This window comes from Trachypithecus francoisi, unplaced genomic scaffold (assembly GCF_009764315.1).
Source record: "Trachypithecus francoisi isolate TF-2019V2 unplaced genomic scaffold, Tfra_2.0 Lachesis_group5, whole genome shotgun sequence".
Classification (NCBI taxonomy): Eukaryota; Metazoa; Chordata; class Mammalia; order Primates; family Cercopithecidae; genus Trachypithecus; species Trachypithecus francoisi.
In genome coordinates this window covers 18,482,351-18,498,221 of record NW_022681470.1, presented here as the reverse complement: position 1 = coordinate 18,498,221, position 15,871 = coordinate 18,482,351, and the positions used below count along the sequence as shown (strand labels likewise).

The 15,871-nt window shown below is 48.9% G+C and overlaps 1 protein-coding gene across 1 annotated transcript in view; it reads left to right on the top strand.

Moving 5' to 3' along the window:
• The first annotated feature begins 762 nt into the window (after nt 1–762).
• Nucleotides 763–15,871, top strand: part of GALNT2 (polypeptide N-acetylgalactosaminyltransferase 2) — a 220,806-nt gene continuing 205,697 nt past the window's right edge. The window contains exon 1 of the mRNA XM_033199314.1: nt 763–1,010. Within this exon, the coding sequence (XP_033055205.1) occupies nt 885–1,010 (126 nt within the window). The 5' untranslated portion in view covers nt 763–884. The remainder of the gene's footprint in view (nt 1,011–15,871) is intronic.

The following is a 15,871-nucleotide window of genomic DNA, read 5'->3' as shown; positions in this document are numbered from 1 at the left end:
ATATTATTGGTTTCCTTCTTCATTTCGCGTTTATTGAAAAGAACAATTCTACCATTGATAGCTCTGTCCCCCACAGAAAAATGTTCTTTTGAAAATTACCTTCTCAGTTCCTACCTCAAAACCTCCACATCTGCCTAAATAGATAAATAAAACCGATACCAGCGGGTCAGGAATGTTTTGCTGCAAGGTTAGTGAGAAAACTGCAGCAAGCAGCAGCAAAGTCGGGTTGAGGCGGGCGGTTTGCACCAAAAACTCAGGTCAGTTGACCAATAAGAGCAAGCCCGTTAACGGTCTGAGGTGGCCCCAAAGACCAAGGCTGAAGAGGTGACAGTCTGGGCAGGCAGCGCCTGGGCCACTACCGCCCCCGTAACCGAGAGGCCCCGTGTGCGTTAGCAAGGCTCTGTGCCCACGTGTGCGCCCGCTCCAGTCGGGTCCCGGGGCAGCCACCTGTCACTCACAGGGGAGGGGGCGGCCGGCGGGGGGAGCACGCTGAGGGGGCGGACGGGAGGCCGGGGGCGGGGCGGCGCCCAGGCCCTCCCCACTGAGCCCGGCGTGCTGCAGCCATGGAGACGCGGCAGTCCCCTCCCGCGGCCCGCGCCCGGGCCCCCGCAGCCGCAGCCGATTGGTCGCCCTTTGCTCCCTGACCCCCCTCGCCGACTCCGAGGCCGCCGCTTCCTGCTCGGGCGCCGCGCGGCGCCGCCGGCCCGGGGCGGAGCTCGGGCGCCGAGCGCGCGCCGCCGCCAAGCAGTAGCCCCGCGCTGGAGGAGGAGCCGCCGCCGCGCCCTTCCCCTTCCTCCGCTCCTCCCCCGGCCCCCACCGCGCCCGCGGCCGGCCCAGGCAGCACTCGCGAGCAGCGGCGGCCCGCCGGCGGCCGAGTTAGGAGAATGCGGCGGCGCTCGCGGATGCTGCTCTGCTTCGCCTTCCTGTGGGTGCTGGGCATCGCCTACTACATGTACTCGGGGGGCGGCTCCGCGCTGACCGGTGGCACGGGCGGCGGCGCCGGCAGGAAGGTGAGTGGAGCGCCCTGCCGCGGCCGGGCCCCTGCGCCCACCCCCACCCTGCGCGCCTGTCCCCTGCCCGCTCCGCGCCGCCCCTACGCTCCTCCGCCCAGACCTCCGCTCGAGCCGCCCGCCCCGGTCCCGGGCCTCCGCGCCAAGTGCCCAGGGCAGGGGTGCACCCGGCCCCTCTGCGCACGCCGGGCTCGGAGAGGGCGGCCCCCGCAGTCTTTCTCACCCCTCCGCCCCGTCTCGTGGACGTCACCCCTCTCTCTGCTCGTCGTAATTCGAGTCTTGTCCGGCCGCCGGGAGCCCCATCCCCTGCCGTTGGAAGTTTAGGGATGGGGGTGTTGGGAAACACAAAGGGGGTGGGGAGGAGAGGAGAGAGAGGCGACCGCCTTTCCAACGCGTCATGTACAGCGGGAGAGAGGAGTCCAAGTTTCTTTTCAGCCCTTTGATACCAGCGGCTGCAAATCCTCGTCCCTTTCCCCCTGTCACTCCGCGGGGTGTGCGTTCCCTGTTTGTGCCACCTTCTTTGCCCTTTACCTTTTGGGGGGCAGGGGCTGCCACTCCCGTGCCAACTAAAGCCCCAGGGCCCGTGCGAGCCGGGGGCTAGTGCGCCCCTGCGCCTCGAGCGAGGCCAGTCCCGGCCGTCCCCCTGCGGTCCCAGTGTTACCCTCTGCCCAACCGGGCCCCTGGCCCTCCCGCGCGAGCCGGACGTGGCCTCCTGCGCTTGCATTTTCCATCCTCACTCCCCGCTTCAGGGAGAATCCCTCTTCTATGGATGTGTTTTTAAGCTGCTCCGGGAGCCGAGTGATCCGGCTGTGGGGACCGTGTGAGCCGCTCTGCGGTTCCGCGCCCTCGTCCCGCCGCTCCGGCTGGCCGGGCCCTGGGCATTCGGGAGGATGCTGAGCGCTGAGAGGAGCCGGGACGGCGCGGTCCTGCGGCCGGCCGGGAGAGCAGGGCGTCGGGCTGTGGGCTGGAGCATGCCGGCTGGGGACGTTTGTAGTGTTTTACTGGCTCCTTGGCTTTGAAAGCAGCGTTCTCTTTTCCGAATTCCTGTAACCCTCGTTACTGTGACATTTAGTGTCACTGCAAACCCAGGAAATTCTGAGTTAATGAAGATGGACTACGGGTGATTGGGTTGGAACAAGAGAGTGGTATCCTGAAACAAGCCAGAGGGAACTAACTAGATGAACAGACTTCAGTTCTGAAGTCAGACCCCTAAATGTCCATGCTGGGGTTTGGCTGCTTCAGAGGCTTTTTCTTTGCTTCATTCATTCATTCATAGCCGAAGATGTTAGGTGGAATGAGTGCCTTATTTGGTTTCTGGTAAATTACATGGATTTGTGAAATAAAGCCGTCTTTCCACGTGCTGAATCGGCCTAGCTTCTGAGCTGACACTGTACTGTTAGCGCTGTTTTTGTAAAAAAATGGTATAGGTAGTATATGTATGCGAAGACTTGGTTTATTCTTGAACAGCGAAGAGCATGCAGCCATCAAAAGCCATGCAGTCCATTCAGAGATACAATCGTGTCAAACTGGAATGATTTTTTAAAACTTTGCTTCCCAGTAAACTGTGCCTTGGCCACTCTGCATAGCCTGGTGTGCTGGTGAGACCTGGCAAAGCTTTCTGCCTTTCATGCAAAGAAAACCAAACACGTTAAGCCACCCTTGGCGTTTCTCTTTCCTTAGTCTGCCACTTTCATTAGTACACGTGATTAGAGAGAGCAAACGTGCTTGTTCGCCTCTCGGAGGCTGATTCCTCACTCTCGTGGACTTCAGTTGCTGGATGGTGTGAGGGGTCTTCCATGCAGAAGTCTTCAGACACTCCTGAAGTGTGTGATTCTTAGTTTTTCTTTTTTTTTTTTTAAAGAATTCCTGGTGGCAATATAGAAAGGTACGGAGACCAGGTAGAAAAAGTGGGGGAAATGAACAATTACACATAGATTGGTGATTTGGGATTCTATTCTTTCTGTCAACGAACCATAAATTTTAATCCTAGCCCTTAGAATGCTTTAGTGATTTGTCGGTTGAGGAAGAGGTGTGTAAATGCAATAGCTTTTGAAATTGCAGTGGAGGACTCGTTAACTTTGTGTGGTAGACCCTGGGAAGATGGTTTCTGAAGGGGGTAAATAGAGCCCTGATCTATAGGAATGCCTGATCCTATAGGAAATCGTGATCTACAGGAAAATGCCTGATCTATAGGAAAATTGTGTAGTCTTCTTTCCTCCCCAATTGTTTCCATGGATTTAGACACTAGAAGTGTCTCTAAATTTAGTTCATTCTCATACCAAAAAAAAAAAAAAAAGCACGTGGTTTGTTTGGCTTGTAAAGCATGGACATAAAAAAAGATAGCGGGCCATGCACAGAAAGGCAGAATTTAAAAGCTCGCTATAGTTTTTTAGAGATAAGTGGACCTATATTTTTTCTCTTGCCTCATACTGTTCAAGTCAGGGCTCTCATTCCATATTTAGCCAATTTCTGCACATCCTAACATTTTTCATAGGGTACAAGGATGCAGTATGGGGCTTTGGGGTTCGTTTGAGGGGAGTCCAACTAGGATTTCTGCTGCTTCAGCAGCCCAGCCCAGACTTGTCATTGTGTGCCCTGCCTGTTAAGTAACTCATCACAGAACTGTTATTCTCCACTTGGCAAAACCCAGAGAGCCAGCTCACCTCAGATTGCAGGTTTAATAAACTAAGCAGGAGGGAGCGCTGAAAACCAATCTCAGGCACTGCTGCACAACTCAGGACTCAACACCCAGGCTGAGGACATGTCTGTTAAAGCAGTTTATGCAAAATATTATTTAAAATTACATTTCATTTACATTTGTGTCCATACCCTTTCCCCCCATATTTTGCTCTTTCCCCCTAAATTGATGATTTGCACTTCAAGGGTTCCTTTCCTTTGAGCTTCTTAAATGCTTTAAAATTTTAAGCATGTTAAGTCTCCCCTGGGCTTTGGTATGTTGGCAGTGGATGGAGCCGCAGAAGTGTGGAAGGGATTTCTCTGGAAATGAAGCTGCCTGTGGCTGGAGTGTGGCTGTTTAGGGTGGAAAGGGAAGGGTTTTCTCTCTGCTATAAGAGTGTGTGGAGCCTGAGACCCCTTGCCTGTGCGCCTGCATGCTGGGAGGTAAGGGACAGTGTTAGTTGAGGGACATGATCCAGAGCCCTGGGAGCCTGTCTACTTTGCACAGTAGCATCACCCTTACTCAGTGAGCTGGCCTTGCCCGAGAGTCCAAGTGTGGGGGACTTTAGGTGGGATCTTCGAGGAATCATGGGGGAAGGCAGGCAGGTTATTTCTTGGAACAGTGAAGGACCTTGCCGGGCTAGATCATGGTACACATGGAAGGGAACGTTAGGGTGTAAAGTTGGAGAAATTCAGAACTAAATTGTAACGGGCTTCAAATGCCAAGCTAACTTGTTGGTTCTTAATTTGGGAGCCAGTAATGTTTCTGAGCTAGTAGTAGACATTCAAATAAAGGGAAATGGCACAAATCCACTTATTTTGGCATTGAGTGAGACCTAGCTGTTTACCTCTTTGTGCTTAGTGACCTTCACTGATGCATTGAACCTCCCTGACCCTCAGTTTCCTCATCTTTGCTGTGGGAATAATCATTCTTACCTCATGGCCTTGTATGGAGAATTAAATACTGTTAGTGGGTACTGAATAACTGCTATCTCTAAAAGAGAAAATGAAAAAGTAAAAGCCTGAATATCGCCTTGAAAGTATAGTGAACCGGGAATCTTAAGTTCACGATATTCCTGATATACTTCTTGCTTTCTGGAAAATTGTTGTCTTTCTTTTTTTTATCCCTCGTCCCTACCTCTGAGATTGATCTGACTGGTTTGTTTGGGGTTTGGGCTATGAATCTTAAATGCTGTTAGAGACAGACTTTTTGGGAAGTTGTCCAGACACCATGCCAGCTCTCTTGTACCCAATTGTGGTGTCAGAATGGGGATCTCAGTAGTGGGCAGCCATCAGGAATGTGGGTGGAGGGTGCAGCTTGCCTTGGTGGTTAGGCAATTGGAGTGTCCACCAGTGGATGGACGTGTCTGAGTAAGGGGTTCGTGGAGTGGGGTCCCAGGTTCTGAGCTCCACCACTCTCCCTCTGTATCCCTGCCCCTTTTGTTAGAAGGGCAGGTCGCTGTGATCACTGGAAACATGCGTGACTTGAGGTCGAGCATGGGGCCCTCGTGGTTTAATGGGTGTCAAAAATCTGTGAGCATGTCTGGGTGGATGCGGAGGGGGACACCAATACCACTCCTTGCCACCTGTCATCAGTTTGGCGTTTAAAGAAAGTCCACTTGAAGTGAGAGTTTGAAGTTGACATAGGGAGGACAGTAGCAGGGAAAACCACTGTGTAGCCAGATCATCTGACAATGTCACTGTAACATAAATTTCTGTCTTTAAAGAAAATAAAGTTTCCCTATTCTGGACTGAAGTTGTGGCTGCCTCTGGGTCTGCAAACATAAAGGAAACAGATTGTGTGACTGCTAAACAGTGCAGAAGTAACGAGGTCTTCCCTAGACCCTTGAGCAAAATGGAAAAGTTGCTGCTATACCCAGCATGGAGTGGGCTCAGCTTGCCCAGGCTCTGTTGGACCTTGGGGTGGGGGACACCTGGGAGGCTGGTGAAGGTTTTCTGAGTCTTCAGGCCCACTGTCAGCTTCTCCACCCTAGCTCCTGTTTGGATGAGTGATGGGTGAGTGGTTGGTTTCCCATTTGGAACAGAGGAAGAGGTGGTCAGAAAAACGATGGGAGAGGCGGTGGGGGAGATAGGGTCAGGGAAGACATAGTTTCTTCTTGCTACTGCTCATGTTTCTCAGGGCTTTGGGGAGAGGGAAGTCAGTTTGGGAAGATACTGATTTTAGTGTCAAAGCAGGCAAGGCCACTGTTCTGCCTAACTTCCGGCAAGTCCAGAGGCAGTGGGCTTAGTGAAGGGAGGTGTGGTGGGGCGGGGAGTGAGGCTGCCTGGGACAGAGACACAGGTGTAAGCGGGAGTTGACTGTGAGGCTCTGGCTCCGATCCCAGGAAGGGAAGCTAGGTATTCCTGGGAAAAGCCTGTGAAGGTTCCTGGAGCGCTCAGCAGAATTCACGTGATGAGAAGACACACAAACCTGGCCAAGTCTACGCTCCCTGTTCGTTTTTGTGCTTTTGTCCTTGTGAAGCCTCTTCTGGAAGCTCTGTGTGGGTGATGCTGAGCCACGCAAGTCAGTGGATATGCAGATGGAAACACCCTGGCATAGCCATGCCACACACATGGAACAGTGAGGCATTTCCATGCTGGTTGTCACGTATGCTTTGTCTTGAGGCCTCCCGAGTGCCCTCCAGTTCCTAGCTGCCCTGGTCTTTCCTTGGGATCTCTCTCCCATGTTCAGCAGTAAAAGGGTTGAATCCTGCCACTTGAGGGGCCTCTTGGACCCACTTCTGTGCCTGTGCCATAGTGAACATGCTGATTGTCACCCCTGAAAATGTGCCACTTGAATAGAAGGAGGCCTAGCCCCACTTCCATGATGGGAACAATCCCTTTTCCCTTGAGTAAGTCTTCGATTTGGTGTTACTGTTGAGAGTCCTGGTTCCACCATTGTAATCTTGTGGCCTTGCCTCTAGACTGCCTTATGGGTGAGGTGTTTTTAAGGAGAAGGGATGTCTTGGTACTTCCATATGCAAACCCTTCTGAACGGGTCTCGGATAGACTGGGCCTGACGGGGAACTCTCCTCTCTGGAGAATTACGTTGAATTCATTGGTGTGTGCTCACCAGTGATCACTCCTGTCCTTAGAATGAAACTTGACCTTGTTCTCTTAACAGTGTGAAGATTCCCTCACCTTGGCCCTGTGCTTGATCTTCATGATGAACCCAGTGTGGAGTTGGCAGGAAAGCTGTCTTCAGATGACCTGCCTAGTCCAGAAAGCCTCTCCCACCTTTTTCTGTTGTAAACCATGGAAATAAACGGGAACTCAAGGCACGAATCTGTCTTCCCTGATGGGCCCCCACCTTTCTAGGGTTCCCTGCTCTAAGCAGGCGGCACTGTGCTCCCGCCTGGCTCTTGCCTCCTGCAGCACAGGGTGAAACACTGGCATTTTTGCACTTAGTCATGTCTACTAGTATGGGCCCCAGAAGCGTGGGGTGTGTTATATGGATTAGGTTTGTTAGCATGCTGAAATGTAGATGACAGTGATTCATCAGGGCCGGATTTGGAGAAAAACAAAAACTGTCACATAGAGTCTCACTCATAGGCTTACATTTAAAAAGCTTTTCCAGGCTTTTTAAGTTAAGTGACTTTTCCAAGGTCACAGACCTCACAGGTGGCAGACCCAGGGTTGTCTGGTGGAAGAGATCTCCTCAGGGCCACTGGAGGCAGTGGGGTTTTTCTGCAACCCCTGGCTGAGGGTTTCTGGCAGCCATCAGTGAACCTGGCTCACTCCTGCTCCCTGGGCCTCCCATGTCCCTTCCTTGCCTTGGCAGTGCCCTCATCCTGTGGCCTCATTTGGAACGTTCCTGGAAGGCATCTTGGAGCAGATGCACATTCGGTAATGCTTTGATAGTGGTGCTGGTCTGTTTTGCTTTTTTTAAAAATTTTTTATTTTTGAGACAAAGTCTCACTCTGTCACCCAGGCTGGAGTGCTGTGGCACGATCTAGGCTCACTGCAACCTCCACCTCCTGGGTTAAGGCGATTCTTGTGCCCCAGCCTCCTGAGTAGCTATGATTACAGGCGCCTACCACTACCCCTGGCTATTTTTTGTATTTTTAGTAGAGACAGGATTTCACCATGTTGGCTAGGTTGGTCTCAAATTCCTGACCTCAGGTGATCCACCCACCTCGGTCTCTCAAAGTGCTGGTTTTACAGGCGTGAGCCACCGCGACCACCTGCTTTTTTCTTCATTTTAACCTTTTGCTCCATGGAATTTGTGTTCTTACCTTCCAGGCCTCTGCCTCTTCTGAAGGCAGCAGTCCCTCCGCTGCCTCTCTGGAAGGAACAGAGATTAAAACTGGCTCTGGTTCTTTTCACTGATTCTTTGAATGAGTATCTCTTGAGACCCTCCTATGTGCCAGGCACTGCTTGAGTGTTTGGGAGTGCACCAGTGCTTGTAACAGACATGAAATCCTTGTGGTCTTGGAGCTTTCATTCTAGTGGGGAGCTGTGGGGAGCCAGACAGTAGATACAAAGTCAGTTATGTAGCATGCAGAAAGGTGCTATATGCTGTGGAAAAAACAGAGCAGTGCGTGGGGATTAGGAAATCAGGGCGGAAGGGTAGTTGCAGTATTAAAGTGGTGATCACGTAGGCTCATGGGGAAGGCAGGATTGGAGCTGAGACTAAGAGGGAGCCATTGTGGTTCCCTCGGCTTCATTGGCAGCCCCTGGTTTCAGCTTTGTTCAGCCTCTTTTTCGGTGATCTCTCTACTTCTTGGTTTCTTTTGCTAAACAAGCGAGCCAGTTTTCTTTCCCGAAGGATGTTGCCTTTGGTTGGCTAGTGGTGGAGTTTCCCTCCATGCTGTGGACATCTTGGTCACCTGTTCTCGTTCTGGTCTCCTCGATGAGGCACGAACGCATCCTGGTTAAAAGGTTGTGTGTACTCTCCTGATCGCCTCCCTTACTATAGACCTGCAGCTGCTCGAACAGTTTAATTTGCTGATCAGCTTCATAAAATATGCTTGTGGAACAATCTCATTTCTTGATTCCTGAGCCGACTTCTGTGAAGCGCCAAGTTGGATCAGGTCAGTCATTCATTGTTAGGTGCCCCGTTGAAGAACACTACCCATTCTTAAAGTGCTTTCTGCACATATTGCTGTTTAACGAGGACTCCCCCTAGGTCCCTGTGCACTTTTTCCAGGACAGGATTTCCAGTGTGATGTGATTTTTGGGAGTTGTTGGGGGTGGGAGTGGGGGTTGTTGATTCATGTTTGCAGGAAACCAGAGATCAGATGCCTGCCCGGTACCCGGGCTTTGGAGATGGGGGTTATTCTTGGCAATGTGGGTAACACTGAGCTTCTGTGATTGATAGTATTGTACTTGGGAACAATAAAGTGGAGATGTGACTTCATCACCCACAGCCACTTAGGGAGGTGGAACTGTGGGAAGTTGTAGCTGGTCCTGGTTCTCAAGGTGAGGGCATGCAGGTGCTTTTCATAGACGCCATTCGCATTTATGAGGGGTCATTAGATATTTTATGAGATTGGTAGTTACCAATCCCATATAACCATTGAGATGGTTAGGCACCCAGTGTCCAGTGTTTCTTCTGGATAAAACAAGTGGAGCATTTACATGGTGGCAAAAAGAACAGGTAATTTGAGAGGCCTTCGCATTCAAGAGTGGCCATCGAGGTTTCTTCCTCTCTGCGTCAGAGACTAGCCCAGGGAGTGAACTCTTTTCTTCCAGATAGGGTGCTGCCCTAGAAAAATGACGCACTTCAAATGAAGGGTCTTTCTTAGCTAAATTGACCTGTGAGAGCTTGAGGAGCCAGTGCAAATTAAAGGCCTGTGTTTTGGAGATGCCCATAAATTAAGTACTCTGTTATCAGGATTTGAGAAGTGTAGATGACTGTTGGGTAGGGGGATTTGTATGGCTGTCCTGGATGATGAGAGGGTAGGCCTAGCATGGGATGCCTCCCAGTCTCCTTGTCTTACTCCTCCCTGCCTCTAGGCCTTTTCCCTTGACCTAGATGTTGAGCTTTTGATCTGTGACCTTTGAAAGGCCTGCTTTGCCGCACTCTCCTTCCCCTCCCGCCCTTGTCCTGCCCCATCCCCTATGCCAGAGAGCTCACTTAGTTGTCTTCTTGTTTAGATCATCACTAATTTCCCCTGTGTCTGGAATACACCTTTTTCATCAATTCTGAGAGGCCATTATTTGTCAAACATGCCATTATTTTGTGGACCACTAGGAAAGAAAAAACACTGTCCATTGAACTGTGACACAATGGGTTCTTATCAGTTGGCGTTCTTATTTTCTACTTATTGAAAGAGCTCTTTCAGACTGAGACATTGATTTTTCCATTTATCACTCTCGGGCATAGATAGATACAAAGGAAAATATAAGTGAAATACATTGAGCAAAGTGTTCTAAAACTTTTTCAGAGTCCAAGCACTCTGAGTCACTTTTTGACTCAGATGTTAGTGCCTATTTTCTTCAAACAGAGTCATCCACTGTGCCACCAAGAGTGCTGGTGATGTAGCATTTCCTAAGGAGAATAATCCATAAAAACACCAAGAGCCATTGGTTCTGGACTTTGAAGACAGCTTGGCAATTAAGTCGAGGTAGCCAGCTCTTGACTCTTATGGGAATTTTGCCTAACTCCTCAATTTACCATCCATTCCTATCCCACCGTGATTTGTTTTTTAGGGATTAAGAATGCTTGCTTCATTGTTATTTCTGGGATTTTCTTCTAAGTCATTGATGTGTATGTCCTGCAGATTTGGATGATTGAGCATGGGCTGGTAATAATGCATCATGGGCCTTGTCGTCCAGCCCATAGCATTGACGACATCGTTGATCGTGAGCCGCATTCCAATTGGGGGTGGCTGAAAAAAGGGCATCTTAGAATTGACCAATTACAGCCTTTGCTTTTCTCATGTGTCACACTGCAGTTGGGCCTTCGTATCTGCGGGTTGCACGTCTGCAGATTCAACCAACCTTGGGTTGAAAATATTTGGGGAAAAAAATAAAAAGTAACACTACTACAATAAAAATAACAGATTTAAAAACCAATACAGTATAACAACTATTTACCTAGCATTTACACTGCATTAGGTATTATAAGTAATATAGAGATGATTTAAAGTATAAGGGAGGGTGTGTGTTAGGTTATATGCAAACATTACACCATCTTATATAAGGGACCTGAACATCTGTGGATTTTGCTATCCTTGGTTAGGGGAGTGGGGTTTCTGGAACCAGTGTTGAGGATACTGATGGATGACTGTACTTGCTCACCTTTATAAGAACTTGGCTTCAAGCCTTCTGTCACTGATAAAGAAGACTGAGAATCCTCCTTTTAATGTGTATGTCTTCACCTGTTTACTCCCGATTCCCAGAATCCACATCAACCGAAGTTCTTCTTCTGGTTTTTATTTTTGACAGAGCAGCTGATGAGCTGATGAGTATGAACCCATTCAGAAACATTTTTGAGCTTTTTTTTTTTTTTTGTGGTAGGGTTTGGCTCTGTCACCCAGGCTGGAATGCAGTGTTGTGATCATGGATCACTGCAGTCTTGGCCTCCTGGGTTCAATCTGTGCTCCTAACTCAGCCTGTCAAATAGCTGGTAGCACAGGTGTACGCCACCACACCCAGCTAACTTTTTTGATTTTTTTTTTTTTTTTGTAGAGATGATGTCTCACTATGTTGCCCAGACTGGTCTTGAACTCCTGGGCTCAAGCAATCTTCCTGCCTCGGCATCCCGAAGTGTTGGGATTATAGGTGTGAGCCACTGCGCCCAGCCTTGAGCATTTTCTGTACACAGGTTACCAAGTTGAGTGCTGGTATCTGCAGGGGAACGCTTACAATACCTGAACAAACTGACATATTTTGAGAGGGAGACTTTGATTTACAATTAGGGGTAAGTTGAACAAGGACCGAATAAGTAGATGAAATTAAGACAATTCCTACTTTATTAGTGGTTATATTATTCAAAGATCCTTATTTTTTGAAGAACAATACAAACTGTGGATACAATGTATCATATTTGGGGGAGAATCATGGAGGAAGCCATATGCGCTCTTGAAGTTGACCAGTGGATTCATGGAGTTCATTCTACTGTTTTATTTTTGTGTACTTTTGAAAAGTTCATTTAAAAAATTTAAAAAGAGATTTACTGATGTATGCAGTATACATTAAAGAAGTAGCTGAAAACTAGTATTTTTGTAAAAAGCAACTCTAAGGGTTTGTGATCGCATTAGTCCAGAGGTGCGTCGGCCTCATACCTCTTCCGCAGTTTGGGATATTCCACAGTGATTCTTTTCACAGGGAGCTTCAGGGGTCACGTTAGATCCCGGCTTAGTACGTGTATCACCAGGGAAGCAACACTGGTTGCTGTTTCTTCTGTGAGGAGTATCTACATTCTTTGGAAATTGCTAATCCTGGTGCAGTCTCTGGTGGTAGAGAATGAGCTCAGGTAGTCTGTGAGATCACTTCCGCCTAAGCAGACTGCCCTGTGGACCAAAGGCCCTGTTACCCACCAGAGTTCACTGTAGATGTTTTATTTTATTTTATTTTATTTATTTTAGAGTCAGGGTCTTACCCTGTCGCCCAGGCTGGAGTATAGTGGCATGATGATGATCATAGCTCACTGCAGCCTCAAATTCCTGGACTCAAGCGATTCTCCACTTCAGCCTCCCAAGTAGCTGGGACAACAGGCGTGAGCCACTGCGCCCAGCCAGATGTTTTATTATCTTGACTACACCCTTCTCATTTGCCAGGCACCTCTTTATGTTCAGTCTTTCTGCCAGATTTTTCACTCATGCTAGGCAGCTTTGCTTGCGGTTATAAGCTGTCCATCAGGAGCTGTGGATGACTTGGGAAGCTGAGTGGGAGACCGTTAATAAATATGTGTTAGTCCTTTTTGTTCTCCCAACAAGATATTAATGCTAAAGGCTATTTTACATGGTATTTGTAAATGAGAGATTTCAGCAAATTATGATACTGTGTGTCTTCTGTAAGGTATAGTTCCTGGTGCTTCAAATTTATATCAGCTTTGTCTCTGAGATGTCTGGAACGGTTTAGAGCCATTGCTCATTTATCTTGCTTTTCAGCATGCCTGGGAGAATGAACAGCTGGGGAGAAAAGAACAGTTTTCTTCCCACATTCACACACAGTTTCTGATGGACCCGAAGGTTATTAGCCTGCCCCATGGGTCATGCAGTAGCAAAGTTGGGACTAGAATTTCAATGTGCCTCCACCTGCCTAAAATATGGCTCTGGAGGAAGTCAGCCCTGGCTGTCCTGGTCTTAGAGCTATGGTCTCTGAAACATCAAGTTACAAATAGCAGGTTTCCCTTTTGCTGATGCAGAACTGCAGCTTCAGGCTTGGAAGGTGCTGATTACTGGGGCTGGTGATCATCTACTAAACCTTTATTGAAACTGCTGATGTGGATGACCGAGAAGCAGAGAGCTGGGAGAAGAATGTAATTCAAGTCTGGGTTCTTGGGTGGTCTAAGCTCCAGGCCTGAGGCTGGCTGTCATGAAAGGAACATAACTGTGGCTGTCCAGGCCTCATAATTGGGCTCATGGAGGCAGACAGGGACTCATGAGAAATGTCCCTATGCCAAGAGCTGCTGAGGTTCAGCCTCTGTCTGCGCTTCATTAACTTAGGAGCTCACACATTCTTATGGATCAAGAAGTAATCTGGGTCACTAAGCATTTGCCTAGGAAGATGTGAGTTGGGTGTCCTTTGTTTTAGAAAGAAAAGGAATAGAGGTAAAGTTTCCCCTCTTCCTGGTAATCAATGTGACTTGGCATATGTCACAATTGCAGTAGTATTTGTATCTAAGACATAGGTTTTATTTTAGAGTATTTTTCTCCTCATCTGGCAGTGGAGAGTGTGTGGAGTCATATTCCTTGTGCTGGCCCCGGAAGGGTATTTTTGATGATCTAATAAGGATCTAATTTTTTTTTTTCCAGTGTTGCAAAGCGCCGACATCATTATCAAATGTGCCATAGTTGTTTGGAAGCAAAGCTCTCATCCGCCGTATAAGTTTTTATTTTAGGTTACTGTGGAGAAGGGGAGGCCTTGGTGGAGGACTGATATGTGTTCAGAGTCAGAGGTTTCTGCAGAAATTCAAGTCCTGTTGATCTAGGGAGTAGGCCTTGACATCAGGCCCGGTGCATGAAGCAGTGTGATGTCCCAAGCAGTAGTTGCTCTGACCACTTGTCCTTTAGGTGCTGGTGCCAGAGGGAAGGTCTAGCATCAGCAGGTTGCCAGGGTGACTCTGTAAATCCATTCTGGGGGCTTTGGAAGCAGTTTTGCCTGTTTCTGTCTGTAGCCTTGTTTGACAGCAGAAGCCCAGGAGGCTTGTGCATGGGAGCTCTTGGTGGACAGCTAGCTCTGGGCGTCTTTCTGGGGCTGCTGTGACATGGCAGAGAGGATGCATAGCACATGGGCCACTGGCCTGGGCTCCAGAGCAGACTCTGAGTGTGCATTCTGGCTTATCCAGTTAGCTCTGTGGCCTCGGGCAAGTCACTTAACCCTTCAGTGCCTCAGTTTCCCCATTCACCTATCATCAGGTTTTTCAATGATGAATAAATTAGTTTATGCAAAATGCTCCGAATGGTGCCTGGTACATACGTAGTAAGTGCTTAAAAGTGTTAACTGCTGTTGAATGTTAACTGTTACTTTAAAGGCGGAGAGGTGTTGACAAGCTGCACCAGTGTGCTCTCACACCACATGTGACACGTCGCAGGCATTCACGAGCCCAGAGGCTCCTGTTCCCCAGCCAGAGCCAGCCTCCTCTGCCAGGTTTAAAGCGAACCAACCTACTTTCCTCGAAAGCGCCTCCAGCCTCCGCAGACCATGTCTGAAACAGGCGTTCCTAGGTAGGTGGGTTGTCTTGGAAGGAGTGTGAGGATGAAGGGGCGCCTGCAGCCCTTTGCTTCTTCCTCAGGTGGGGAATCTGAGCCCCAGACAGCATGAGGAAGCTGGGCAGGGTCCCCCAGCCAGCTGGTGTGAGGACCGAGTGGCCCCTGGGGGTCTGCAGGTAGCTTCGGGCCAGAGCCCTTTCCCCATCCAGTGTTCGGTGGCCGGGAGATTATTTCCCAATCCCACCCTTAATCTTTTTCAGCTTGTCTTTGAAAAATTATGAAGGAATATGGTTTTTAAGTGCATGCTGTTTAATTTTTTAATACTCTACTCTTATTGGCAATTGAATTTCTCAACATCTTGAGCTGTTAACTATCTGAATATAGCGTGTTATTTGAAAACTTTTCCGCAAGGTTTTAATTAGTAAATGTTCTTTCATTAGTTCAGTTTCTGGCTTGCTTTTGAAACTGTAGGTGAGTGACAAGTGGAAGACAAACTAATAATTGTGGCAATGCAACAAAGCCCCCCTGTGAGGGCTGAGGACTAGTTCTGTCAATTAGCAAAGTGTTCCTGTGGCTTTGCTGATGGCTCTAATTAAGACAACTCACAACTGGATTGCAGATCAATAGATACAGTCTGTGATGATTTTAAGGAGGAATAACCTGTGTAAAAACCCGGATGTTTGGTCGTGATAACCATGATGAGGAAGGATGGCACAGTGGTTGGGAGCCTGACCTGTCACGTTAGACCAGGTTCAGATCCTGCTGTTACTATGGAGTAGCTGTGGGACACTGGCTTGCCTTTCCTCGTCTGGAAAAGGGAGTTAGTGAGCTGGTGAAGATGATGCTGACGAGCTTAGTAAGGGCGTTTATTTGTGCTTGCTCCCGCTTCCCGCAGGTACTTCTAGGGCCGATCAGGCTCAGCTTCTCTGACCCAGGAGGGGTCTTGCTTGGAGCAGACCTGTAGGTCATTGGTGACATCAGGTGTGAATTTTTGGATTAGGAGTGTCAATCGGGTGCAGAGGCCTGTGGTGAAGCAGGCTTTTCCTTCCTTCTTCTCTGTTCCATCTCTCTCCTTTGGGCCATGTGGAATTGCCTTCTGTCTGGGAAGGTCTCTGTTTCTTTGTGTAAGGTGAAGCTGCGGTGCTAAATGAAGCCGGTGTCACATTTGGGTTACATTTTTAAGGTTCTCTAATTGGTCAAAGTGCTGTGTAAGTTCCCAGGGGCACCATAGAACAAAGCAGGCCTAATGGATTAATGGATGTGATTGAGTGAACTGATGGGTTGGTGATTTCGTGGGTGTCTGGCTTTAAGCCCTGGCTTGCCTTTGCAGTTCCACAGCCATTCAGGCTGGTCATGTCTTCC